Source organism: Chelmon rostratus, chromosome 12 (genome assembly GCF_017976325.1).
Source record: "Chelmon rostratus isolate fCheRos1 chromosome 12, fCheRos1.pri, whole genome shotgun sequence".
Classification (NCBI taxonomy): Eukaryota; Metazoa; Chordata; class Actinopteri; order Chaetodontiformes; family Chaetodontidae; genus Chelmon; species Chelmon rostratus.
In genome coordinates this window covers 5,435,734-5,457,373 of record NC_055669.1, presented here as the reverse complement: position 1 = coordinate 5,457,373, position 21,640 = coordinate 5,435,734, and the positions used below count along the sequence as shown (strand labels likewise).

Genomic DNA, 21,640 nt, shown 5'->3' with positions numbered 1-21,640 from the left:
AGTTCTGTCCTAACCTTAGTGCATTTAAACTCCTCTGTTAGACTGGATACTGGCAGCTGAAGCATTCCTTTCCCATACAAAGCTACATTGCTTAAGCACCTGGGAGCACCCAACCATTTTCTAATATAAGAGCTAACTAGCCTTTCCATTCTCTCTGCTTAAAATAGTCGACTGTGTCTGGACCCAGTGCAGGCAAAATATCGACAGCTTTCACCCTGTAACAACATGTAACTTGACCACGGAGTTTCTGTTCATTTCACCGAATGTTTGGACACTGGCATACAGAAATCCCATCCTGTGCTGGCAGCAGTTTCCTCTGTATTCAAGTGCAACTTGTCAGCTTGAACAGACTTTATGAAATGGACACAAAGCTGCTTGTTTGTTTGTTTTTTTCCAATTTCTTAAAAAAAAGAAAACCTGATTTTCAATCTGCCGTCATTGAAGAACCTCTTTCTTCCCCCAGCTCCAATTTCAATCACAGCAGCTCAAATGACGGTGAAGAAGGCTTTGAATAAAGAGATACAAAGAGACAAAGAGGATGGTGATTCAGCACGGATGAGTGAAGGATTGAGACAATAAAAACAACTAGAAACAGCAAGGGAGAGAAAATACTCTGGGTAGGATAATGAAGGGGTGACATACCACAATGTGATTGACACATTAGGCATTAATAACCTGGAATTACCTGTAATAACCATGGTAACACTGGCAATTTGCTTAAAGTTCTCCTGTCTTGGTGAAAGGTGGTCTGTCCAACTGGATGGAGACGAAAACCAAGGAGTTGTGAGTGCACAAAGCTCAATTTAGGATTAATTGCATGCATTTTCAGCCTATAGCTCTAGTCTGTGACAAAGAACCCCTGCTTTCCTCTCACTTTGCTTCCATTGTTCAGTTTTGGCTGTTCTGTCAGAGTGAACTCCACCACAAACGGGATTATTTATGTCAGCTTTTAAAACCCATCTTTGCAACTTACCCATTTGTATACACTTTGCAAAATGGATTGTATCTGAGCAAAGCAAACATGGAAGTGCTGCATGTCATTCAGCTCATTATCCACACAATTGAGGATCAATCTTAAAAGTGAAAATACCCACTAGTACTTTTAGAACCAGTTAGTTGAAGTGTTTTTTTCTCCACCAGCAACCGGAAGGGGTGATAATAAAGAAGGTTTTCACTAAAAAACAAACGACAAGTGACAAAAAGGTGAGTTTATGTTTTATTGGACGTGTTCTGAAACCGGATTGTTTAGTTTTACAGAAGAAAAGAATTCAAGGATGGAGGCTAACTGGGTGGTTTGCCCCCACAGCTTTTCTGTAGAACCTTCCATGGGTTACCTAAAGAGCTGGTACCTTGGAAAAGCTTTCAAGGTAAAGACTTGAAAACAAGCTTATTTTCTTGTGCGACCTAGTGTTGGTTTCATAACACTGCAGGAAAGCAGACATCAGTCAACAAAGTTTGAGCAAAGTCTTTCACAAGTCAATAAGATTTTATGTGTGTTTTTGAAAGGCCCTTTTATTCTGATAAACACCTCGGCACATCGAGACATCGAGAATTTGTGAAAAGATCCATTTTGGCTGTATGGATGCAGGGCCAAAGTGGAAAAAAGAGAGGATTTTTCAGGTTTAGCCACATATCTGTGAACATGGGTCAGGACAAACCCACAATCTACGCACCCACCCTCTACACCACTGCTTTTAACCCAAGGCCTCCGCCACATATGTGAGATGATCCGACCCAGAGCTCTTTGCAGCAAGGAGCAGAGAGCCCAAGCTGTCCGGCCCCTGGACCGTGGAATAACCTCTCCCCAGTGATAGAGGAGCCCCCATAATTGATATTGCGTTGAAAAGCCCTTACTCAATTCTTTTATTTTTAGGTTTTGGAGCTCAACAGTTTCCTTATACTGTATGTGCATGTGGTATTATAACCTTTCCCTGGAAATTGGTAAAGCACTTTGTTGCAGCTTGTGTTGCTTTTAAATTGACCTTTTAAGACTTGACTTCACATGAGCAGTGACTGATTGCTGACCTGTACAGACTGAAGCCTGCCTTCCTTTAACCCAGTGTGCCTTTTGGATAAGATCCAGCCCAGTGCAACCCTGAACAGGGTAAGCATTTTAGTGGATGAATGGACAGATGGATTAAAGGCAGGTGAAACAAATGGGCCATTTCCATTTGATTTTACAATTTTCTAAAAATTTTAATGCCCCTTTCAGCCATTAAGTGCAGCAGTAATAGATGTGAGGGGTGTTTCTAGAATAAAGAACTGTATTGTCAAAATGACTGCAATTTGCTTGCATAACTGTGTCGTTCAGTCTGTCATACATTATTTCTTACAATGAGTTGTACATTCACTCAGGCTTTCAGTCCTGCAATGAGTCCTGCAGTCAGTCCGACATACAGCATAGCCCTACATTAATCTTTTGCCTTTCTGAGCTGCATTCAGTCTGTCACACAGCTCACAGAGGGGAGGTAAATGCAAGAAGTTAGAGGTAGTAGTAGGTAGTAGTACTGTTGCCTTAAACTTTCTGTGTATTTGGGTTTGTATGTGTCCACAATAAACTTTTTCTTTGAATGTGTAACAATCACAATCTTTTTAAGTATCATAATGATAAATTGATTCTTTCCATAGCAATTCATCTTTGGCCATGCCTGCAGACACCAGGGTGTGACGCACATGTACGAGAAAACAGCAAACAATTTTACTACCCTTGGTTTTATGAGAACATTTGGTTGCAGTGAGGTTGCAGTGACAGAACATTTTTGGTTTTAAGGGGGTCACTGTTGCAGAGGCGAGTCCGGATCAAACCCTGGATCTGATTTTAGCACGTCCAGCGATCTGTACACGTTACAGATTAAGATATTAATTCGTTTGCAGTTAAGATTCTGTGAGGTTTGAGTAGAAGAGTCCCTGCTGTGTGTTCACTTAAACTATTGGTCGACTTTCTTGTCAGTCAGCGAGCTTGAAAGTGATCTATTCATCCATCTATCCATCCATCCAGAGGGGCTGACTCCTCGTGCCCTGTAGCCCAGGACAGGACCTCTCTCCGGGGGACAGTAGTCAGCTTTGTTCCCCTATCATGCCTCACATTCCCCAGGCCTGCCCTGGTTCCCTTACATGCCTACTCTGTGGGCAAGCAGGCCAGCCAGCCTGCCAGACAGGGAACCAGCATCCACCCAGACAGTCAGTCAGTCATCCATCCATCCATTCATACATTTAAGCGGCTGACTTCTTGTACCCCCCTGGGCCAGAACAAGGCCTCTCTCTGGGGGACAGTAGTCCGCTTTGTTCCCCCCTCATGCCTCACATTCCCCAGACCTTCCCTCGGCCCCCCCCTCAAGGCACAGGGCACTGGGAGGAGCACAGGCCTCTCTACGCCCCCATTTCCCCTTTCTCTTTCTGATATTATCGCTCTTTTAGACCCCCACCACCACACCATCACCACCACCACATCTCTTTTTTTCTGAAGGGTTCTGAAGCCGTTATGGATGTCCTTTCTTTTTTCGCCGAGCCATAAAACTGACAGTTAACAACCTTTTCTCCCCTCTCTCAATCTCTTACATCCATCCTCTCTGTGTCACTCCCACACACTCTGTATCACTCTCCTGTCCCTCAGATCTTCTCTTTCCTGATTCAGCTTTGTTGCTTGGATCCCTATAATGAGAGTGCACGTATCCCACATTTATATACCGTATATCATACCTATAATTATACTATCTTCCCTATATTCTCTCTGACCCCTTTTCAATGGATTCACTTTCTCTAAATCAATCCAATTTGCAAGTTTTCAACCTGTGATCAGCTATTCAAACCATTCTGCAGTGCAACCTCAGCACCATCCACCAGCTCACCTCCTTTTAGCCACTTGCTCAACACAAAACACAAAAACCTGATCCAGTGCCAGTGGCTGTCTGTACCTACGGCCCACTTCTATTCAGTGAGGAGAAGGGTGGGGGCGTAGGCCATAATTAAAAATGGCGGCATTGCCGTCACACAATAGCTCTGCACAGCGAAGGCTTTTATTGCATGTATTTTTCTCAACAGGAGAATGGGCAGTCTACCCTCTGTGAGCATTTAATTGGTTTAACAGCTGGAGAGGATGAGGAGGAGGAGAGGTGAGGGAGGGGGTAAGACTCCAGTGGAGGAGAGGAAACAAAGACAAGGGAGAAAAGTGCGACTCGCCAGAATTTTAAATTTGTGGTGTCTGATGTTGATAAATTTATCAGTGGCAGACTGACTTTAGATATTGTGCATCAGAGTGGAAATTAATAATTTGCAGCCCCGTCACCTCCCATCTGCACACCGTGTTCATTAGCATGTATCCAAATGCTGATTAGGAACGTGTTGCACTTGCCTGAGCAAAAACGTGGGCTCGTTGGCAGGTAGCATTTTCCCTGCAGCATCATCACGGATATTAATATTATTTTTAAAAACACTGAGATTGAGAGGACAGAGGCAGTTCCTTTTTGTTTTGGGATTTTTAAAAACACGCAGTATCTTCCACCCACTTGTGAAGCTGTGTGTGTGTGTGTGTGTGTGTGTGTGTGTGTGTGTGTGTGTGTGTGTGTTTTGACTGGCTCTGTGTCATGTGTGTGCTTGGGTGAATGTGGATGTTGACAAGTGTCTTTGTCTGTCCTCTGCCAATAAATGAAAACTGGAGCAGAGCCTTGGGGCAAGGTGAAGCCACGACGTTCCTCTGGAGGTTTCGACTAATGGAGATCCAGTGTTGGGTTGGAGGACTGGCCCTCAGGGACACGATTGGGGATTAAAAATGTAATCCACTGCGCACATTACCACATGCAGGTTGGAAATTGCAATCTGGGGTGTAAGTGGCCTCAGTTCTGTACATCTACCATTGATTTTGCATACACCCCAATGTTGTTATTGGAGTATTCTTTCAAATTTGATTTGATTTTGCTATTCCTGTCACTGGAGAAACAGCAAGATCATATTGTTGAACTGCTGCTGTTTAAATCTAAAGATTAAGAATCATAGTCAACTTTGAGCAACTCACAGTTTAAAACTACATGATTTAAACATGTTGGACAACATGATGGATTATTCGAAAATGGCCATTTAAACACTAACTGTGGACTTGCATGATTCCAATTTGAATGATACAGAAGAGTCATGTTAACTGTTTGTTACCAAAACAGAATTACCTGGTACAACTTTTACTGTTTGGAATTCTCACATGTAAAACTCAAAATGTGAAGTTTTTATACACATGAAAGTTTTTTCCAAACAAGAGATAATTAGTCTGCACAACTTTCACATTTCCTCCCGACAGATGACACCCTGGAAGGAAACGGTTGCGTCAATGTTTAAAGCCTAATAAGTGACGGTGGAATTAATAATGTGGCACTCATTATGCTTAAAGTCTGCACATACACATGCCTTTGGTGAACTTTAGTCAGTGTGGGGTCTTACTCTCAGTTAATCTCATTTACTTTCATTTGAGTGCCAAGTGCTTTTTTACCATCCCTGGTGTGACTTAACAGAGGAGCAAACACTAAACCTCACAACGCACTTTAACAGCTCGGAACTGAATCAGAAATAGTTACAGTAAATCTTATTCAGGGCCCGAGTAAAATGACAAGCATACAACAGACAACTCAGGTAGGCGGAACTGGACTTTTCAAGGTGAATCATGCTACAGATGTCATGACCCGTGCTTGCCACGTCTGATTTATGTTTAAGGGTTTTTTTTTTTTTTGTTTTACCATGATTCGTGTTTGTCACGCCTGTTTTATTTTTAAAACATTTAAGTTTTTTATTTAAGTTTCTCCTTTTGTGTTATCATAGTCTGTTTTTGTCACGTCCTGTTTTATTTTGAAGGTTCATGTTATGTGTCTTTGTTTGCTTTACTTCCTGTGTTTTCCCGCCCTTGTGATTGTCTGATGTGTTTCACCTGTGTGTCAATAGTGTTACTGCCCTTAGTCTTTGTTGGGTCGTTGTCTGTGTCACCTTGCTGTCTATGTGAACCTCCATTGCTTTAGAAACCTTGTTTTTGCCATATGCCCATTAGTAAGTGTATTCCTTGGTTTGTCTTTGTTCATGTCTTTGCTGCATCTTTGCCATGCCAGAGTCCATGTTACTGTGTCTTTGTCTTCAGCCATGTACAGTCCTAGTAACACTTTAACAATGTGGATTTATCACTAATTTATTCAAATTTAGACTGTACTCTGTGATTGCTGCTGTTTAAAGCAACTCACAATAAGAAATACCTAAACCGCAATAAAAAAATTAAAGGATGTTAATCTTAAACCACTCTGGAGCAACACACACATCACACAAACATTTGACTTATAATCTTATAAGGACAAGGCTTTTAGCAAGCACATGCCTACGTACTCATCCAGCAGACAGGCAGCAGCATTAGCATTCATCTGGAGTCATGTTTCTGGCAACTTAACAAATGTAAGTCACTCTGCCTATAACTTTGGTTTGTCCTTCACCAACTCCTGGAGGAAATATCTGGTTCTTTAGCTGCTAAATGCTTCACTATGTTCATCAGCTAAAAGCTAACTTTATTTGTCTGTAGTTTGGTGCTGGGACAGACATCGTCCAGTAAGTTTATTAGAGCATTTTTGCTGGAAACAGCTGCCTCCTGCTGAAAACAAGGTTGATGAGAGCAGTGACACCGAACCAAAGCACTGACGTTGCAGGCCTGAGGACCAAAAGAACGAGCTGAGAGACACTTACTGTAAATGCTCCGTAAAGCTGACGAGAACTGCGGCGAGGTCATTTGACCAACTGTCTATATAAAGATGTTGGTTAGTGCATACAGTTGAAAACACAACTGTCATTACCACTGCTGAGGCTCATGATATGGAGTGTAGCTACTGTAGCTCGGGAGGTAGAGCAGTAGAGGTCGGCAGTGGATCCCCGGCCTCGGCAGCCTATATGTCGAAGTATCGTTGGGCAAGACACTGAACCCCAAACTGCTCCTATCAGTGTCTGAGTGTGTTCGTAATGAGCAGGTGGCTAAGCTACCATTGTGTGAATGTAGGCTGTAAAAGTGCTTTGAGTATTAGTACTAGAAGAGTACTAATATAAGTGCAGTCCATTTACCTGTTTATCTTAAACAATAACTACTTTTTGTATCACATAGTCTGCAGGAAGAAAATCCTAAACAGTGACCAATCTGCACTATTCACTGAAGACTAAATGTGAGCTACAGAGCTACAATAAAGGTCCGGTGCAGTTTCTTCATGGTTTCCTTCATCATTCAACAGTTTCGGAGTTTGAACATTCATCAGTCAGGCAAGTTCCAGGGGACATGCTGTATCTGCTACACGCAGCCACCTGCCACTGTGTGCAGCATTGAATACAGTTGGCCATATATTGCAACTGTCATAACGAGTGAGTTTGCAGGAAGGTAGGCAGAGATCAGTGCAAGCAGTTTATTAGCAACAGTACAAATGTTCAGAATGCAGTACAACAGAGCTGATTTGACGATCAGGCAAAGTCTGCAGTGAAGGACCAGGGTTTATTTACTGTGAGTGTTAAATGCACGATGAGCCTAGGGTGTACAGGTGGGCTGGCAGCAGGAGGGGAGCAGGTGAACCACGCCCAGTTCAGCTCAGGCACGGGGTTAGTGAACACACAAGAAACAAAAAGGGAGGGGAAACAAGAGAGACACAAGGAAAACAGGCAGGAGGACACTGCCAGTCCTGACAGCAACAATAGGAAGGTTACTGCCTAGCTGAATGAAAAGAATTGAATACCTTTGAGGGAAAGTGCTAAGACGTCATTCCTGAGGGCAGCGTTGCATAAAATAGAACGTGTTATGAGTGGGAGCTCATGGTACGAAGCTGCTGAGGTCTTTACAGAAGGTAAAGTGCTGGATCAGCATTATCCTTTCTGTTGTCTTCTTCATCTCTCTACAACTTCTGAGGCATCAACAGCCAGTGTTGCGATTTAAATAAATTGGTTATTATTTTTGGTATCTCACATTCACACTGTTTCTTCTTTTTGACATAAAGTAGTTGAGTATTCATTATTCTTTCTTTCAGTATATAGACTTTGCTTATACACAGGTGCCCTATGGATATATGTCATTTCTAATTAAGGTCCTTGATATTGACTTAAAAGTAGATTACCAAAAAACAAAAGGGTTTATGGAATCTATAATACCCCCATGTTGTGGGGGTATTATAGACTGATAGCTGTGGCATTCAGCGGAGGCCTGATGGGCAAGGTGGGGGGGGCGTATAGATGGAGGGATAGATGGTAAACATATGTGATGTGGTAAGGAGGGACTTCCCACAGCTGCACTCCAGAGACAGAAAAGCTTATTTCACACTTCATTTCATTCTAATACCTAGAACAACAGCACGGGAAAACACACACACACACACACACACACACACACACACACACACACACAAACAAACAAACGTCTCCTTAATATATTCCAAATGTGGGCAAACACACACAAGCACATGAACCTATAAACACCATAAGTTTCCATGTATGAACATGGATTTATCCACATATTTGTCTGTCACCCACACACTTAATAAGGTTTGAGGGATTAGGAAGAAGGGAACGCTAAAGGAAAAAAAAGAAAAAAGAATTTGTGATAAAATATGGAAAAACCAGAGGCATGATTGCATTCTAGCTTGCAGTCCTGTGTTCAGTTAATCTTTAAATAAAAGTATTGTTCGTGTGGGCTAACAAAAATCAATACAGCACAGCTCAAGCACTGTAAATGTATTCTTTTGAAATTCTATTAAAGATTTCTCTGAGGTATTACAATTGTGCTAGACTTTATCATTTTACCTTTCTCATTAGCTACTGTGATAGATGGTGGCAGGGAATAAAAAATTTCAGAGAATCACGAAGGGCAGAGGCGACCTGTTTGCTCCTCGATGTAGTCGCTTGCATCTCTTCAGTGGTCGTGCCTCTTCGCACCGGGTTTGAGCATGCAGTTCTCTTGGTAGTTTGAGAGCAGGCGGGTGGATGAGGCAGTTCAGGTGGAGCTGGTTAGTCCGTTGACGCACAGCGCTCACAGGCTGCAACACGTCAGATTGTCGATTGAGAGACGACCTATAGATATGACATCATCTCAAGATATGAGACAGAAACCCTGTGCTTGCTTCTATTGCTAGCAGTTCATGCATATATAATGATGTGATCATCAGTCAATACTTGTGGGTGCATGTGCTTTAGTGAACCAATCCTGTAATTGCATTGAGCGATTGAAGCTGACACCTTGCACTTTTCATGTTATCAGTCATTAATGAGAGAGGAGAGTTTTATGAGTATTTAAACCCCACCACCACCACCCTGCACACACACACAGACACACGCACACAATCCATCCCTGTCACTTTTCATTCATTCATCCTTTGTTGACAAGAGAAAGTGAAACACTTAAAACACAATTTCACAGCTGGGCCTGATTGGATATCGTTTGTTTATTAGTTGGGTTATGCAAATCACTTGGCTGTAAACAGACAGCCAAGCATAAACTCAAGTGTATGTGCAAACACACACACACAAAAACAGAAACTATTGTATAAAAAACTGGGGGGCAAGTTTTTTCCCTATTGCGATATTTAGTGAAACCATTGGCCTGATGGTGGCATGAAGGGGAAAGTCACCAACATCCTGCCTGTAATTGTGCTCCAGAGAGATGGACTGAGTGTCTGTGGGTTCATTCTTAGTCGACTGGTAAACCCCACACTGTAAAAAAATGTCTGTGAAATTTGTGAAAGTGCTGTAAAATCATGGCAAAAAAAAAAAAAAAAACATTTATAAAATACTGAACACAATTTTCAGGAAGTAAGAATATATCAAAAGAATCATACTTCTCTGTAGGACTTACAGATTACTGTAGTTTAAACCCAGAAAACCTGTAATACAAAAAGAACTATCATGGGAGGAGCCACTTGGCGAAGTTCACATTTCGCGGCTTGTGTGCGCCCGGCCTGCCGGCACATGGAGTGGTGTTACAAGGAAGGCACGGACGGTCGCCATCCGTAGCACTGGTATGCTAACAACTTACTGGCTCGAAACTTGAAACACCTGATCTTTGGCGGCAGAGAAGTATTGGCTTCTGTTTGTAACCGAGGGTGTATTTTACAGTCATAATGCTGTCTGACCAGGGTTAATTAGTCGGGTGTGTTCCATGCTTAATGCTGAACTAAATCTGTTCGTGTTCTCCATGGTGTTGTGGGGCAGCGTCAACCGAGGAGGGTAAAAAGTTTAAAAAATGAGCAGTTTTGTTAGCTTGCTAAAATGATTACCTGCAGTTTTGCAGCAAAACGCCAGAGACATTGAGGGGTTACGTGCTGCATTGCAGGCTTCATAGGAACAAACCTTATGTATGTCCAGGGAAACTAGTCCTCAGTCTTCTGCTGTCATTGCATGTGAAGATGCTTCCCAGGACTCAAAGATGCAACAACAAACAAAAGCACTGAACTGCCACAGAATTTCAATGAGACACATCTTGCATGTTTATTCGTCCTGAAATTGCCAGGGCACCCCCTTCCTCCAGCTTCAACGACACAGACAATGGTAGAAGAAAGGCAAAATGTGCAAGAGTTGGGACAGGATCGCACAGATGTTCAACTACATAGAGCCTAAAAAAGTATCATGAGGAAATGTTTTGGGTGAATTGCTCACCAGTCAAAAAGTTGAAAATCCAAGATGGCCGAAGCTAGTTGTGTACCTGGATGCTTTAGAAGTTGTCAGTACTCCTGGCTCTTCTAACCAGAAACACAAAGTTGTTGCAGCCTGTCTCTCTGTGGCAAACTGACCTGCTCATGTGCAGTCCAACACTGATCACATGCCACTTGTCTTATTGTGTGGAGGGAATGACATGAAGCTATTTGGAAGTGTGAAGGTGTTCTCAGAGCTGTTGGTGGATTTTAAAGATTTGCAGAAAAACGTAATAACTGCGGGCGGGGAACCCGTCAAAGGGGCTCTGTACTGCATTGCTGCTGATAATTTAGGTCCACACGGCATTGCTGGATATACTGAAAACTTGAGTCGAACGTTTGCAAGTACTGTGAAATGACTCAAAGTGAGTTTGAGAGTGATGATTCAAATGTGTGTGGTGCACAGCGCAGCCCTGAAAGCTGGAAAGCTTCTGCTGCTGGTGGTCTACAAACTGGACACAGTCAAGACAACAAAGGCATGAAGGTCTGTTCTCAGTGCTCTGTTTGCCAGCCTGGCCTCCCACCTTCTACTTCCCATGCCATATCTGAGGGTTTCTTGTCCTATGATGTTGCCCTGTACTTGAAGCACAGTCTTTAAGAAAAAGAAGTGGCTGTCATATTCACTGTTGAAACGGCACATCAAGCAGTTCAAGTTCAAGCACAAAGGATCTGATGCTCTGACAAAGCCACGTGCTGTCAATGCTGAGGCATTCAAGCTTTAGAATAAAAGCCATAAAGAACCGGAATGTCTGAAGGTTGCTGCCAGTATTCATTGTTAACAAAGTGCTAACTAGTTCATCTTAAAGATATTGTTGATATGATATGTGCGCAAAAAGCTTCTTTGTCACAGGTAGCCTGTCTAGACATTATAATCCAAGAATATTTGCAATCAAGAGAGAGTTTATTTCCTGAAAGTCTACTAAAAACAGCACACTATCTGGCACTAATTTTGAAATTTGCATCCTTAATCAGAGATATATCTGTGTTTACTTTCAAACTGGACTAAGAGATGTGCCAGGCATTTAAAAAACTTTAGAAACCTCTGCCTGACTTTACTGGAAAGATGTCAGATGTTTCAGGCATATGTTCCAGCTGGGCCGGGATGCAGTCAGCTTCAGCAAGTCAAAGCCAACACAACCCTTTTACCCCAACCTGAACAGTGATGCATTTAAACATGCAGTGAGTGTTTGGCTTTTCAGAACACAACACCAGTGTTTCCACACACATGCAGCACAAACGTACATCATATAAAAAGGAAATTTCCTTGTGTCAAAAAGTGTCCATGGACTTCACTTTATATATCCCGCTCCTTGGACAGCCCACTTCAAGGAAGGCACTGGAATTGGGCTTTAAGAAACCTTCACACAGAATGTGGCTCTGAAGGGGAGACGCCTCCTGATTAAAGGATAACTTTTGTTTTTTACAACCTGGACTTTATTTCTAGCATTAAATACGACCATTTAGACACCCAGACAACTTTGGTGGCATTTGGAGTCGTTTTGAAGAAATTAGCCCCAGAAGAGCGGCGCGTATATCCGTATAATGCGAGTTATCGGGGCACCCGTGCGTAGCCTCTATAAACGCATAATCTGCGGCGAAACTTGTTCATATTCCAATATTTTGTTATGATATGCTGGCGCTATTCCCCTCTGAGCCCGTGGTGGCATGTTATCAACATCCAGTGTCTCTAGACAACTACTTCTGACGTGGATGACGTCATTTTCAAGCGCCGCGCGCTGCGAGCAACCAGCCACAACACGGCTAACTCTGCGGCGGTCGGCTAGTTTAGCTGTAGTTCGCGACTGTTATTTTTCACAAAATGGATGAATATTTTTCCGACTCTGAGGTGGTGGACGATGACTTTGTTTACGATGGACGTCCTTACCGTTTTGAGCCAGAGTACACGGACGCAGAGAGAGGAACAGCTGGCCAAACAACAACAAACGGCTGCGCGTCAACGAGTAGACGGTAACTGATGGTGTTCTTGTGGACAATGTTCATCGATGTCAACAGAGGAGGAATGCCTCTGTTGCTCAGAGTGGGACTTGCGGCCAGGAGATACGCGTCTGGATGTGTCAATAAACGTCTGTATCACAACACTGGAGGATTTCCGCGCAATGATAAACTTCTGGCAAACAAAACCAAGGCAAATAAACAATCTATACATGTGTGTAAGCTACTTACTCAATCGAAAGTTGCCCATTTGGTCCTGCAGGCTTTGGCTGGGTCTTCCAGTTCACTTTAGGGACACGAAAAAACGTCTCCACCACAGCCCGCTTTATCATTGCGTGGAAATCCTCCAGTGTTGTGATACAGACGTTTATTGACATATCCTCCTCTGTTGTCATCGATGAACATTGTCCACAAGAACACCACCAGTTACCGTCTACTCGTGGACGCGCAGCCGTTTGTTGTTGTTTGGCCAGCTGTTCCTCTCTCTGCCGCCGCGTCCTCCTTTCAACGAGCTCCTCGTCCGTGCACTCTGGCTCAAAACGGTAAGGACGACCATCGTAAACAAAGTCATCGTCCACCACCTCAGAGTCGGAAAAATATTCATCCATTTTGTGAAAAATAACAGTCGCGAACTACAGCTAAACTAGCCGACCGCCGCAGAGTTAGCCGTGTTGTGGCTGGTTGCTCGCAGCACGCGGCGCTAGAAAATGACGTCATCCACGACAGAAGTAGTTGTCTAGAGACATGTTGATAACATGTCACCACGGGCTCAGAGGGGAATAGCGCCAGCATACCATAACAAAATATTGGAATATGAACAAGTTTCGCCGCAGATTATGCGTTTATAGAGGCTACGCACGGGTGCCCCAATTACTCGCATTAAACGGATATACGCGCCGCTCCTCTGGGGCTAATTTCTTCAAAACGACTCCAAATGCCACCAAAGTTGTCTGGGTGTCTAAATGGTCGTATTTAATGCTAGAAATAAAGTCCAGGTTGTGAAAAACGAAAGTTATCCTTTAACATGAATACAGTTTGTGTGAACAAGAAAAAAAGTTCCCACAGGCTCTAATAAAGTTTAAAAAGATGAGGGGAGAGCAGAGTTCGAGCTCTGAAGACGTCAAAGGGATGCTGCTGCTTCTGCTGACCTACTGTGACAAGAAGGAAGACGCCATGTTCTTCTCAGAGGAGGACACGCGCCTGACAAGGGAAGTTCAGATACATTTCTCTTTTTTTTGGATTTATGTTTTTTTTATTCCTTTTCATTCTCTCTTTTCTATTTGGACACAAATTCATGTTGCATTTATGTTTTGTGAGCTCTGACTGTCAGTAGTGACCTTAAAAAGCCTTAAACTTCTCTCCCCTCAACCTGCACATACACTGATTTCTGTGTTGATGGTAAGCAACCGAGCCGACCTTGAAAATTTGAAAACATAAATGCTGAAATAGTTTTGTGAAATGTTTCAGGAACACCAGTCATGTTTAGTTTTGTTAGAATTTTTGTTGCTGTTTAGTCTTTTTAGGACGATGCTGCCATTCTTCCAGACGGTTCATGCTGAGTGTGGATGGAAACATCGTCCACAACGTGTGATGTTTGGCAGCTGTTGCTTCAACATCCATATGCAGTTTGTGCAGAGGTGTGTCTTCTTGGACTGGCTTTATCCAACGTTTTCACTTCATTGAACTGAAAGAAATCCAAAGCAGCTGCTGCTGTGACATGGGGGTTCGGGGACTTTGACATTTTACCTTTTTACTCTTACAAGTGGCTTTGAAATAAAAGCTTGAATTTAAAAAATGATAATCGATGTTCATGCTTTGGTGTTAATGAAGCTATTTTTTTTTGTTAATGCAGGCATCTGCTTTCTTTTAGCTCATTAGCTGCTCTGTTCTTTACGCTTCAGAAGCAGGAAAAGGTTTCAGATGAAATTGTTAATTGTAAATTGTATTGCCCATGTATTTCCTAATTTGCACACCTATATCTCAGTTTGAGGGGCACGACTGATGATGTTGGTACATCTTGATTGTTTGATTGTTCATTAAAAAGTAACCCTGTAATTGTCCTTAAGACATTTTAATAAGACAGTCTTTTAGCTCTTTCTTTCCCTCTCTTTATCTCCATCTTTCCTCTTTAAATCCAAATGAGATGTTCTCAAATCTTCATATTCTCTATGCTGATGTTTCTCAAGTACATGTTACAACTATGTGTCTTGAGAAAGGACAGAGGGCATTATTCAAATGTATTTGAGGTGAATACATTTTTGGAAAGACAAATTATTTTGAGATTTTTCAAAATAATAGTAAAAAAATTCAGTATAGTAACTAGTAAGGTATCTAACTTGCTTTTCAATTTTTAAAAGCTTATTTGTGTACACTGGGTTACAGAAGCAGTTCATATTTTTCACTAACCATGAACCTTAACAGATGATGGAAATTACTTTTAGACAGTTTTATAGTTTATATTTGAGAGTGATATTAGAGAGGAGGAACATGATTTTATTTATTTATTTGCTTAAACTTTCACAATTTTGAATGAAACACAACTTGTGGGGCTGTTGATTTTTTTTTAAATACACTCACACACTACACACACAATCTGTCAAAGGGCTGAATAAGACATGAGCTACTTCAATACTTGTTTGATTGTGTGGTTTTCCACATGACAGGGGAACAAGAATTTGAGTCAAACGAGAGTGGATATTAGGGTCAAGGTGGGACATCAGGTAACTGAGTTGATGAACTCTATAACAACAAACAGATCTTTGAGCACAAAAACACAGAGACGAACTTTTGAAATATGAAATGTCTGTCATGGGAGGACCAGTGAGTGTGGGGGGAAACAGAGGGCAACTGCTGCGTTTCCATTGCCCCTAGAAATGCGCAAATCCTAAATATCGCAATTAAAAAACGGCAATGGAAACACATAAATTTCGAAAATCCTCTCAAATATCGCAAAAACATTTTTACGCTCTCATGAGGTGGTTTTTCAGACGTGTCGATATTTAGGTGTAATGGAAAAACTTTTCTGGCATTTACAAGTCACCGAGGTCAGCGGACTCCCCGTTTCGGGCCGGCCGCATGCAGTCAGATATAACGTCTTGTTAATTTTGTATTGTATGACTTATAATTGTTTAATTATTGTTTTCTGGATCTCAATAAGTAGCAGGCAAAAACACTACAGCTGTTCCAGCTGTCATGCTGGCTGATCTGTTAAAGACAATCTGACAGCTGTGATCTCGTCCTGTGCGAACTTTGCAAAATCTAATCATTCCGTTTTCATTAATAGTGAGATGAACTTTAAAGACACACGTGCGCACAGATGTGCAGCACGGTGTTTGCGATTGTGATGAGTGTGTGCACCTCGGCTATGTGGGAGACACGCGTGCACGCCATGAACTTTAATATTTACACATAATTGCTGACAGAAAACATGTTCAAAGGACACTTCAGTAATTCACAGTCCTGTATTCTGCTGCTGCTCCGCCGGCGCGAGCTGACGCTGTCAGAGCGAACCTCGCGTTATAACAAAGTGATAAATAATAGGGCATTAAAATCAGTGGTAAATCCAAGTCAACAGATAATTTCTTTATTTCATCTTCAGCCTTTGGGCATTAGAGGATACGTAATCCTACAAGGGCAGGAGCATGCGTGTGCTTTTTTAATTATAGGGCTTTGTGTTACGTTTTACCGACGCACAGCACGCACACACATCTCGCGAGACCACCGAGAATTTACGAGAATTTCGGCTGGTTCGCAAAACACTGTTCAGTGGATACACCTGCAAGTCGCATTTGAACTTTGCCGAAATTTCAGAAATATCGCTTTTATTTTGCGAACAACTGTAATGGAAACACTGTGGAAGGAGGCAAAACATCACACACTCCACACAGGATGAGCTGAATCACATGATCTCATCCAGAAGAACAAAAAAACAAACAAAAACAAAACAACACAAAAAACAAAACAACTCAAAAATTTGAAAAAAAATGGGTGGGGCTTAGAATGCTAATTTGCATATTTTGTGCCTTGATGTGTGACATCATCATGCAAGAGTCTGTCTCACCTATGAATACACACTCACTGTATGACTACAGACTCTTCAGGTATCTGCAGGTGTTTGTATGTTCAGAAATTTTGTTGGAAAGTTGGACTTTGTTTTTGTGTTTTGTAGAGAGAGAGAGACAGAGACAGAGAGAGATAGATAGATAGATAGATAGATAGATAGATAGATAGATAGATAGATAGATAGACAGATAGATAGATAGATAGATAGATAGATAGATATTTTATTCATCTCCGAGGAGAAATTTGCAGAGAGCGACATGCCGAGACATTTAAAGATGGAGGGAGGACAACGGAAGGTCGCTGATGGTTCAGGATCACCCAGGACAAAGTTCGAGGGTAGAGTCAACACCACCCGCTCCACTGGCAGCTGCAACAATGTGCAGGAGCATGTCAGTGTGAGGAAGAGGAGGACGGGTGATGATGGAGAGGTGCCCCCCAAAAGGAGGAGGTGTAGTAACCTCACCAAGCTCGCTGAACACAGTGAGGTGTCAGCGGAGGACTCAAGGATCCGGCAGGGCAAGAGGAAGGCCAGTGCTGATGCCGGAGCACCTGAAAAAAGATCAAGGTGTAGCATCGACAACAGCGACAGCACTGACCCCAGTGAGCTGTCAGTGGAGGATGGAAGGATCCGTCCTGGCAAGAGGAAGGCCAGTGCTGACAGTGACGCACCCGAGAAGAAGATGAGGTGCAGCTCTGAGTCCTTCAGCCGTCCCACTAGCACCACTGAATCCAGTGCTAAGCTGGAGAATGTCAGTTGTGATGACGACGGAGGGGACGTCAGTCAGGAGAGACTCTATGAGATGTCCTCCTTAGAAAACATTAGCAGAGGTAAGCTAATAGAGACAAAATGACTTTGTGAGCAAGTCGATTTACACGGCTTGTTATTTCATGCTTATCTCAGGAATAAAATCAGGATTACTCACAACATAAATGAGACCGCTTTGACTTTTTCAAGAAGTTAAAAATTAACCTTGTGTTTGTGTTTTTAGCTGATTTTGAGGACAAGTACCGTCAGCTCGGTCCGTTGGGCGCAGGAGGCTTCGGCTCAGTGTTCACTGGCCTCCGGAAATCAGACAATTTACTAGTAAGTTTGACTAACACAGGCTCTCACACACACAAACAAACACACACACACACACACACACACACATTATAACACTGACTGATGCTCAGGAAGTACCAACTAAATGATGTGTGTTTCTGTCTTGCAGGTGGCCATCAAGCACATTCCCAGAGGGTCTGTGAGATGTGAAAGAGTGGTAAGTAATTTAATCTGATATTGAAGAGTAACTGTTGAAATTCAAAGTAAAACCTGAATGTTAAATATTTCTTTCACTCCTCCACTTTGGATGAGCAAACACGTGCTGCTCACATATTAACCCTGTCTAAAAATGAACATGTGGAACTTTAGGTAATAACCAGTTGGTATCTATGCATTGTTTTTCTTCAGATGTGCAATGGGAAGGAATTTGACATCGTCCTCGAGGTGTTCTTCATGCTCAAAATCGCAGGTCTGCCAGGATCCACTCGAGAATCTGCTGCTGTGTCCCTGCTGGACTGGTACCTTCGGGACCAGGAGCTGATCCTGGTAATGGAGAAACCAAAGGCCTCCATGGACCTTCACAAATATGTGAAATCCTGCGGAGGATCCCTGGATGAACAGGAGGCAAAGGTAAGACAGCTGGAGGGAGAATGTTTCTGTGTTTCGTTTTGTTCAAGCACAGCTGAAAAACTGTATTTATCACAGTTTTTATTGGTGTGTTCAGATTTCACTGCACTGTAAAAAGGCCTGGTCACACAACAAAGTGTTCATCCACCGCTCCTTGAAAAAACAGGCGGTGGTAGAAATTGTGTGACGGAGGAAATACTTCGTAGTTAATGAAGTACTGTAGCTAGAAAGCTAACGGTTCACACAACAGTGAGCCAAGAACACGTGGCAGTCAGTCACAATCATGGCTGCAGTAGCTCTGTGTTCGCTAGATGCTGAACGTCAGTTGGAAAGCGTGTTAGCTCAGTTGCTAACAGGACAGAGAGTTTTTCAAAAGAGGTCACAGCTGTCAAATAACTGGTGTGGAAACCACTTTGACTCTCCACCTCTCTGTTCTCTGCTATTTAGTCCACAGCACCAACGTTCACCAAAGCTCAACTTGACCCAAAAGATCAGTGTGCATTTACTTTACCACCACTGACAAATCCATGAATTGCATCTATTCTATTGAAATGGATCCATTTTCCTTAAAAACATTGTGTTTTAAATGCTGGTGTGACTGGACCTTTGCAGGAAAACCTGAGTTCATGGATGAAAATCACATGGAGCTCATTTATTGGTATATTATTGTCATATTGAACACTGTCATGTCATCGTCATCATGTTGTTTCAGAGACTTTTCCACCCTGTGGAGAATCAGGAGAAAATACTTCCTTACAATCGCTCTAACTCTTTCTCTCTCTGGGTTTCAGATGATCCTGAGACAGCTGGTGGACGCGGCCGTGGACATGCACTCCAAGGGCGTCTTTCACCGGGACATCAAGTTACAAAATGTCCTGGTTCAGTTGGACTCGGACGTACCGAGAGTGCGAATCATCGACTTTGGCTGTAGCAGCTTCTCGACGGAGGACACTTACACTTCTATTTGTGGTATGATATCTGGCTCTCTGCTCCTCATCTCTGAAATAATGACTCATGTTTAAATTAAGCTTCATCTCATCCTTTGTCTTTCTTTTCTCTCCGTATCTCTAACCGTCTCCTTCCATTCCTCTGTTGATGTGTGCGTTAGGTACCCGTGTATACTTCCCTCCAGAGTGGTTTAATTATCAGGCCCACTGGGCCCGTCCCACCACTGTGTACCAGCTGGGGGCGCTCTTCTATTCTTTGCTGAGAGGACACAAGTTTTTCACCACCTGGACCTACCACAGCGGCCGCATTAGGATCAACCCTGAACTGTCTACAGGTAAGACACACGCAGGCGTGCACACAAATGTACTCTTCAGATTTTTGGCGTATCGTTGCAACCGCCCACTTAAACCTTTGATTTCTTCTGACTCCTGATTTCTGTCTTGATTTTCAGATGTGAAGCTCTTGCTACTTAGGTGTCTGGCCAGTGACCCGATGGAGCGAGCCACGCTGGAGGAGCTACAGATGAACTCCGCCCTCAGAGAGCTCAGCCCTCCACCCGTCCTGAGGCCTCCATCATAAATAGGACCCTCAGAGAGGCTCCTCCCGCCAGCCCTCGTCTGACAGTGCCGTGATGTACAGCATCAACAGCAAAGCTTTTCTCCTTTGGATACTGTTGAACCCCCAGCCGTCCATGTAGAGGGGATCTCTCTTCGAATTGCCTCTTCCGAGGTTTCTTCCCAATTTCCTTACAGGCTCAGGATTTTGGGAAGTTTTTCCTCGTCAGAGAGCTTGGGCTGGGTCGGGAACCAACGCTAAGGCTGGATTCAAATCAACCAGTGGCGTGCAGGAGGGGGGTGACCGCCCTCTTGGACTCGAAAACGCATGCTAAAGTGCCCCCTGGGAGCCAAAACGCGTGCTAAAGTGCCCTCTTCAGTGGCGAGGACACGCTATATGTGCCCTTTTTTTCCTTTTCGCCCCTGCCCTTCAACAAGTCTGTGCACGCCACTGAAATCAACGACACTCCACCTAATATTATACTGGACAAATAAATTGATCTTCCTTTGATCAGCTGCTTCTGGTGTGAATTTTAGGTCACATCATATAAATGTATAATGTCAATAATGGCATTGCCTTGTTTATGTCACTACTGTTATTTAATAAATTATTTCATTTTGGACTTCAAACCACAATCAAACTTTCTCATTTCTACAAACAGGCTTTGTTAGCTTGTATATTCATCTATAAATAAAACTTCTCACTTCACATCTACAGTTGGAATGATTGCAGTATTTTATTGAAAAACAAATCCTTTTATCATGAACAATCATTTTAGTTCCTCAGTTGTTTAAATGTTTCAAACGTCTCTGACTTTCTCTCAGGAAGTCAGTGAATTGCAACCTGAAACTGTTTCTCACTTATTTTGTAGCTGAGTTATTTATAATGAGTTAGTCATAATATTGTGCTAAACCGTCCCCTTTCCTTCAAATCTAATATTTTTTTTTAGTTTCCACATGAAAAAAGGGGATGCCTCTTTTTTTTCCCTTCTTCAATCAGCTTTAATTCTGTCTAATAATTGGACATTCACAAAAAAGAGACAACATACCAAATGTTAAAACTGCTTGTGGAAGATCTCACAGTCAATTAGGTTCACTGGCAACAGGTGAGTCACATGATCGGGTATAAAAAGAGCCTCCAGAGAGGCTGAGTGTTCTGAAGTAAAGATGGGGAGGGCTTCACCACTCTGTGACACACTGCGCTGGAAAATAGTGCAACAATTTAAGAATAGGTGCAAAGAATGTGTGGATTTCACTGTCTACAGTAGAAAATGTCATTAAAAGGTTCAGAGAATCTGAGGAAACCTCTGTACACAAGGGACAAGGCTGACAAGGCAGCCGCAGATACAAGCTGAAACTCTACCATGCAAAGAGGAAACTGTATATAAACCAGATCCAGGGACGCTGCCGCCTTCTCTAGTCCTGAGCTCATTTAAGATGGACTGAGGCCACGTGGGAAACTGTTCTGTGGTCTGACGAGTCAAAGTTTGGAAATCATGGATCCTCCGGGCTAAAGAGGAGGGAAACCATCCGGCTTGTTATCAGCACACAGTTCAAATGCCAGCATCCATGATGTAGAAAATGTCATTAAAAGATGAAGAAGATGAAGAAATCTCTGTCCACAAGGGACAAGGCTAAAAACCAGTATTTGGACCAATATATATATATATATATATATATATATATATATATATATATATATATATATATATATATATATATATACACATTGATTGGACAATATATATATATATATATATATTGTCCAATCAATGTACCACTTGACT

General features: G+C 42.6%; 1 protein-coding gene across 1 annotated transcript; it reads left to right on the top strand.

The window, feature by feature from the left end:
• The first annotated feature begins 16,939 nt into the window (after positions 1–16,939).
• Positions 16,940–19,878, top strand: LOC121614815 (serine/threonine-protein kinase pim-1-like). Its single transcript, XM_041948901.1, has 7 exons — positions 16,940–17,510; positions 17,672–17,766; positions 17,894–17,941; positions 18,133–18,354; positions 19,143–19,320; positions 19,460–19,633; positions 19,751–19,878. The coding sequence occupies exons 1-7, from the start codon at positions 16,940–16,942 to the stop codon at positions 19,876–19,878; spliced, it is 1,416 nt and encodes a 471-aa protein (XP_041804835.1).
• The last annotated feature ends 1,762 nt before the right edge of the window (positions 19,879–21,640 follow it).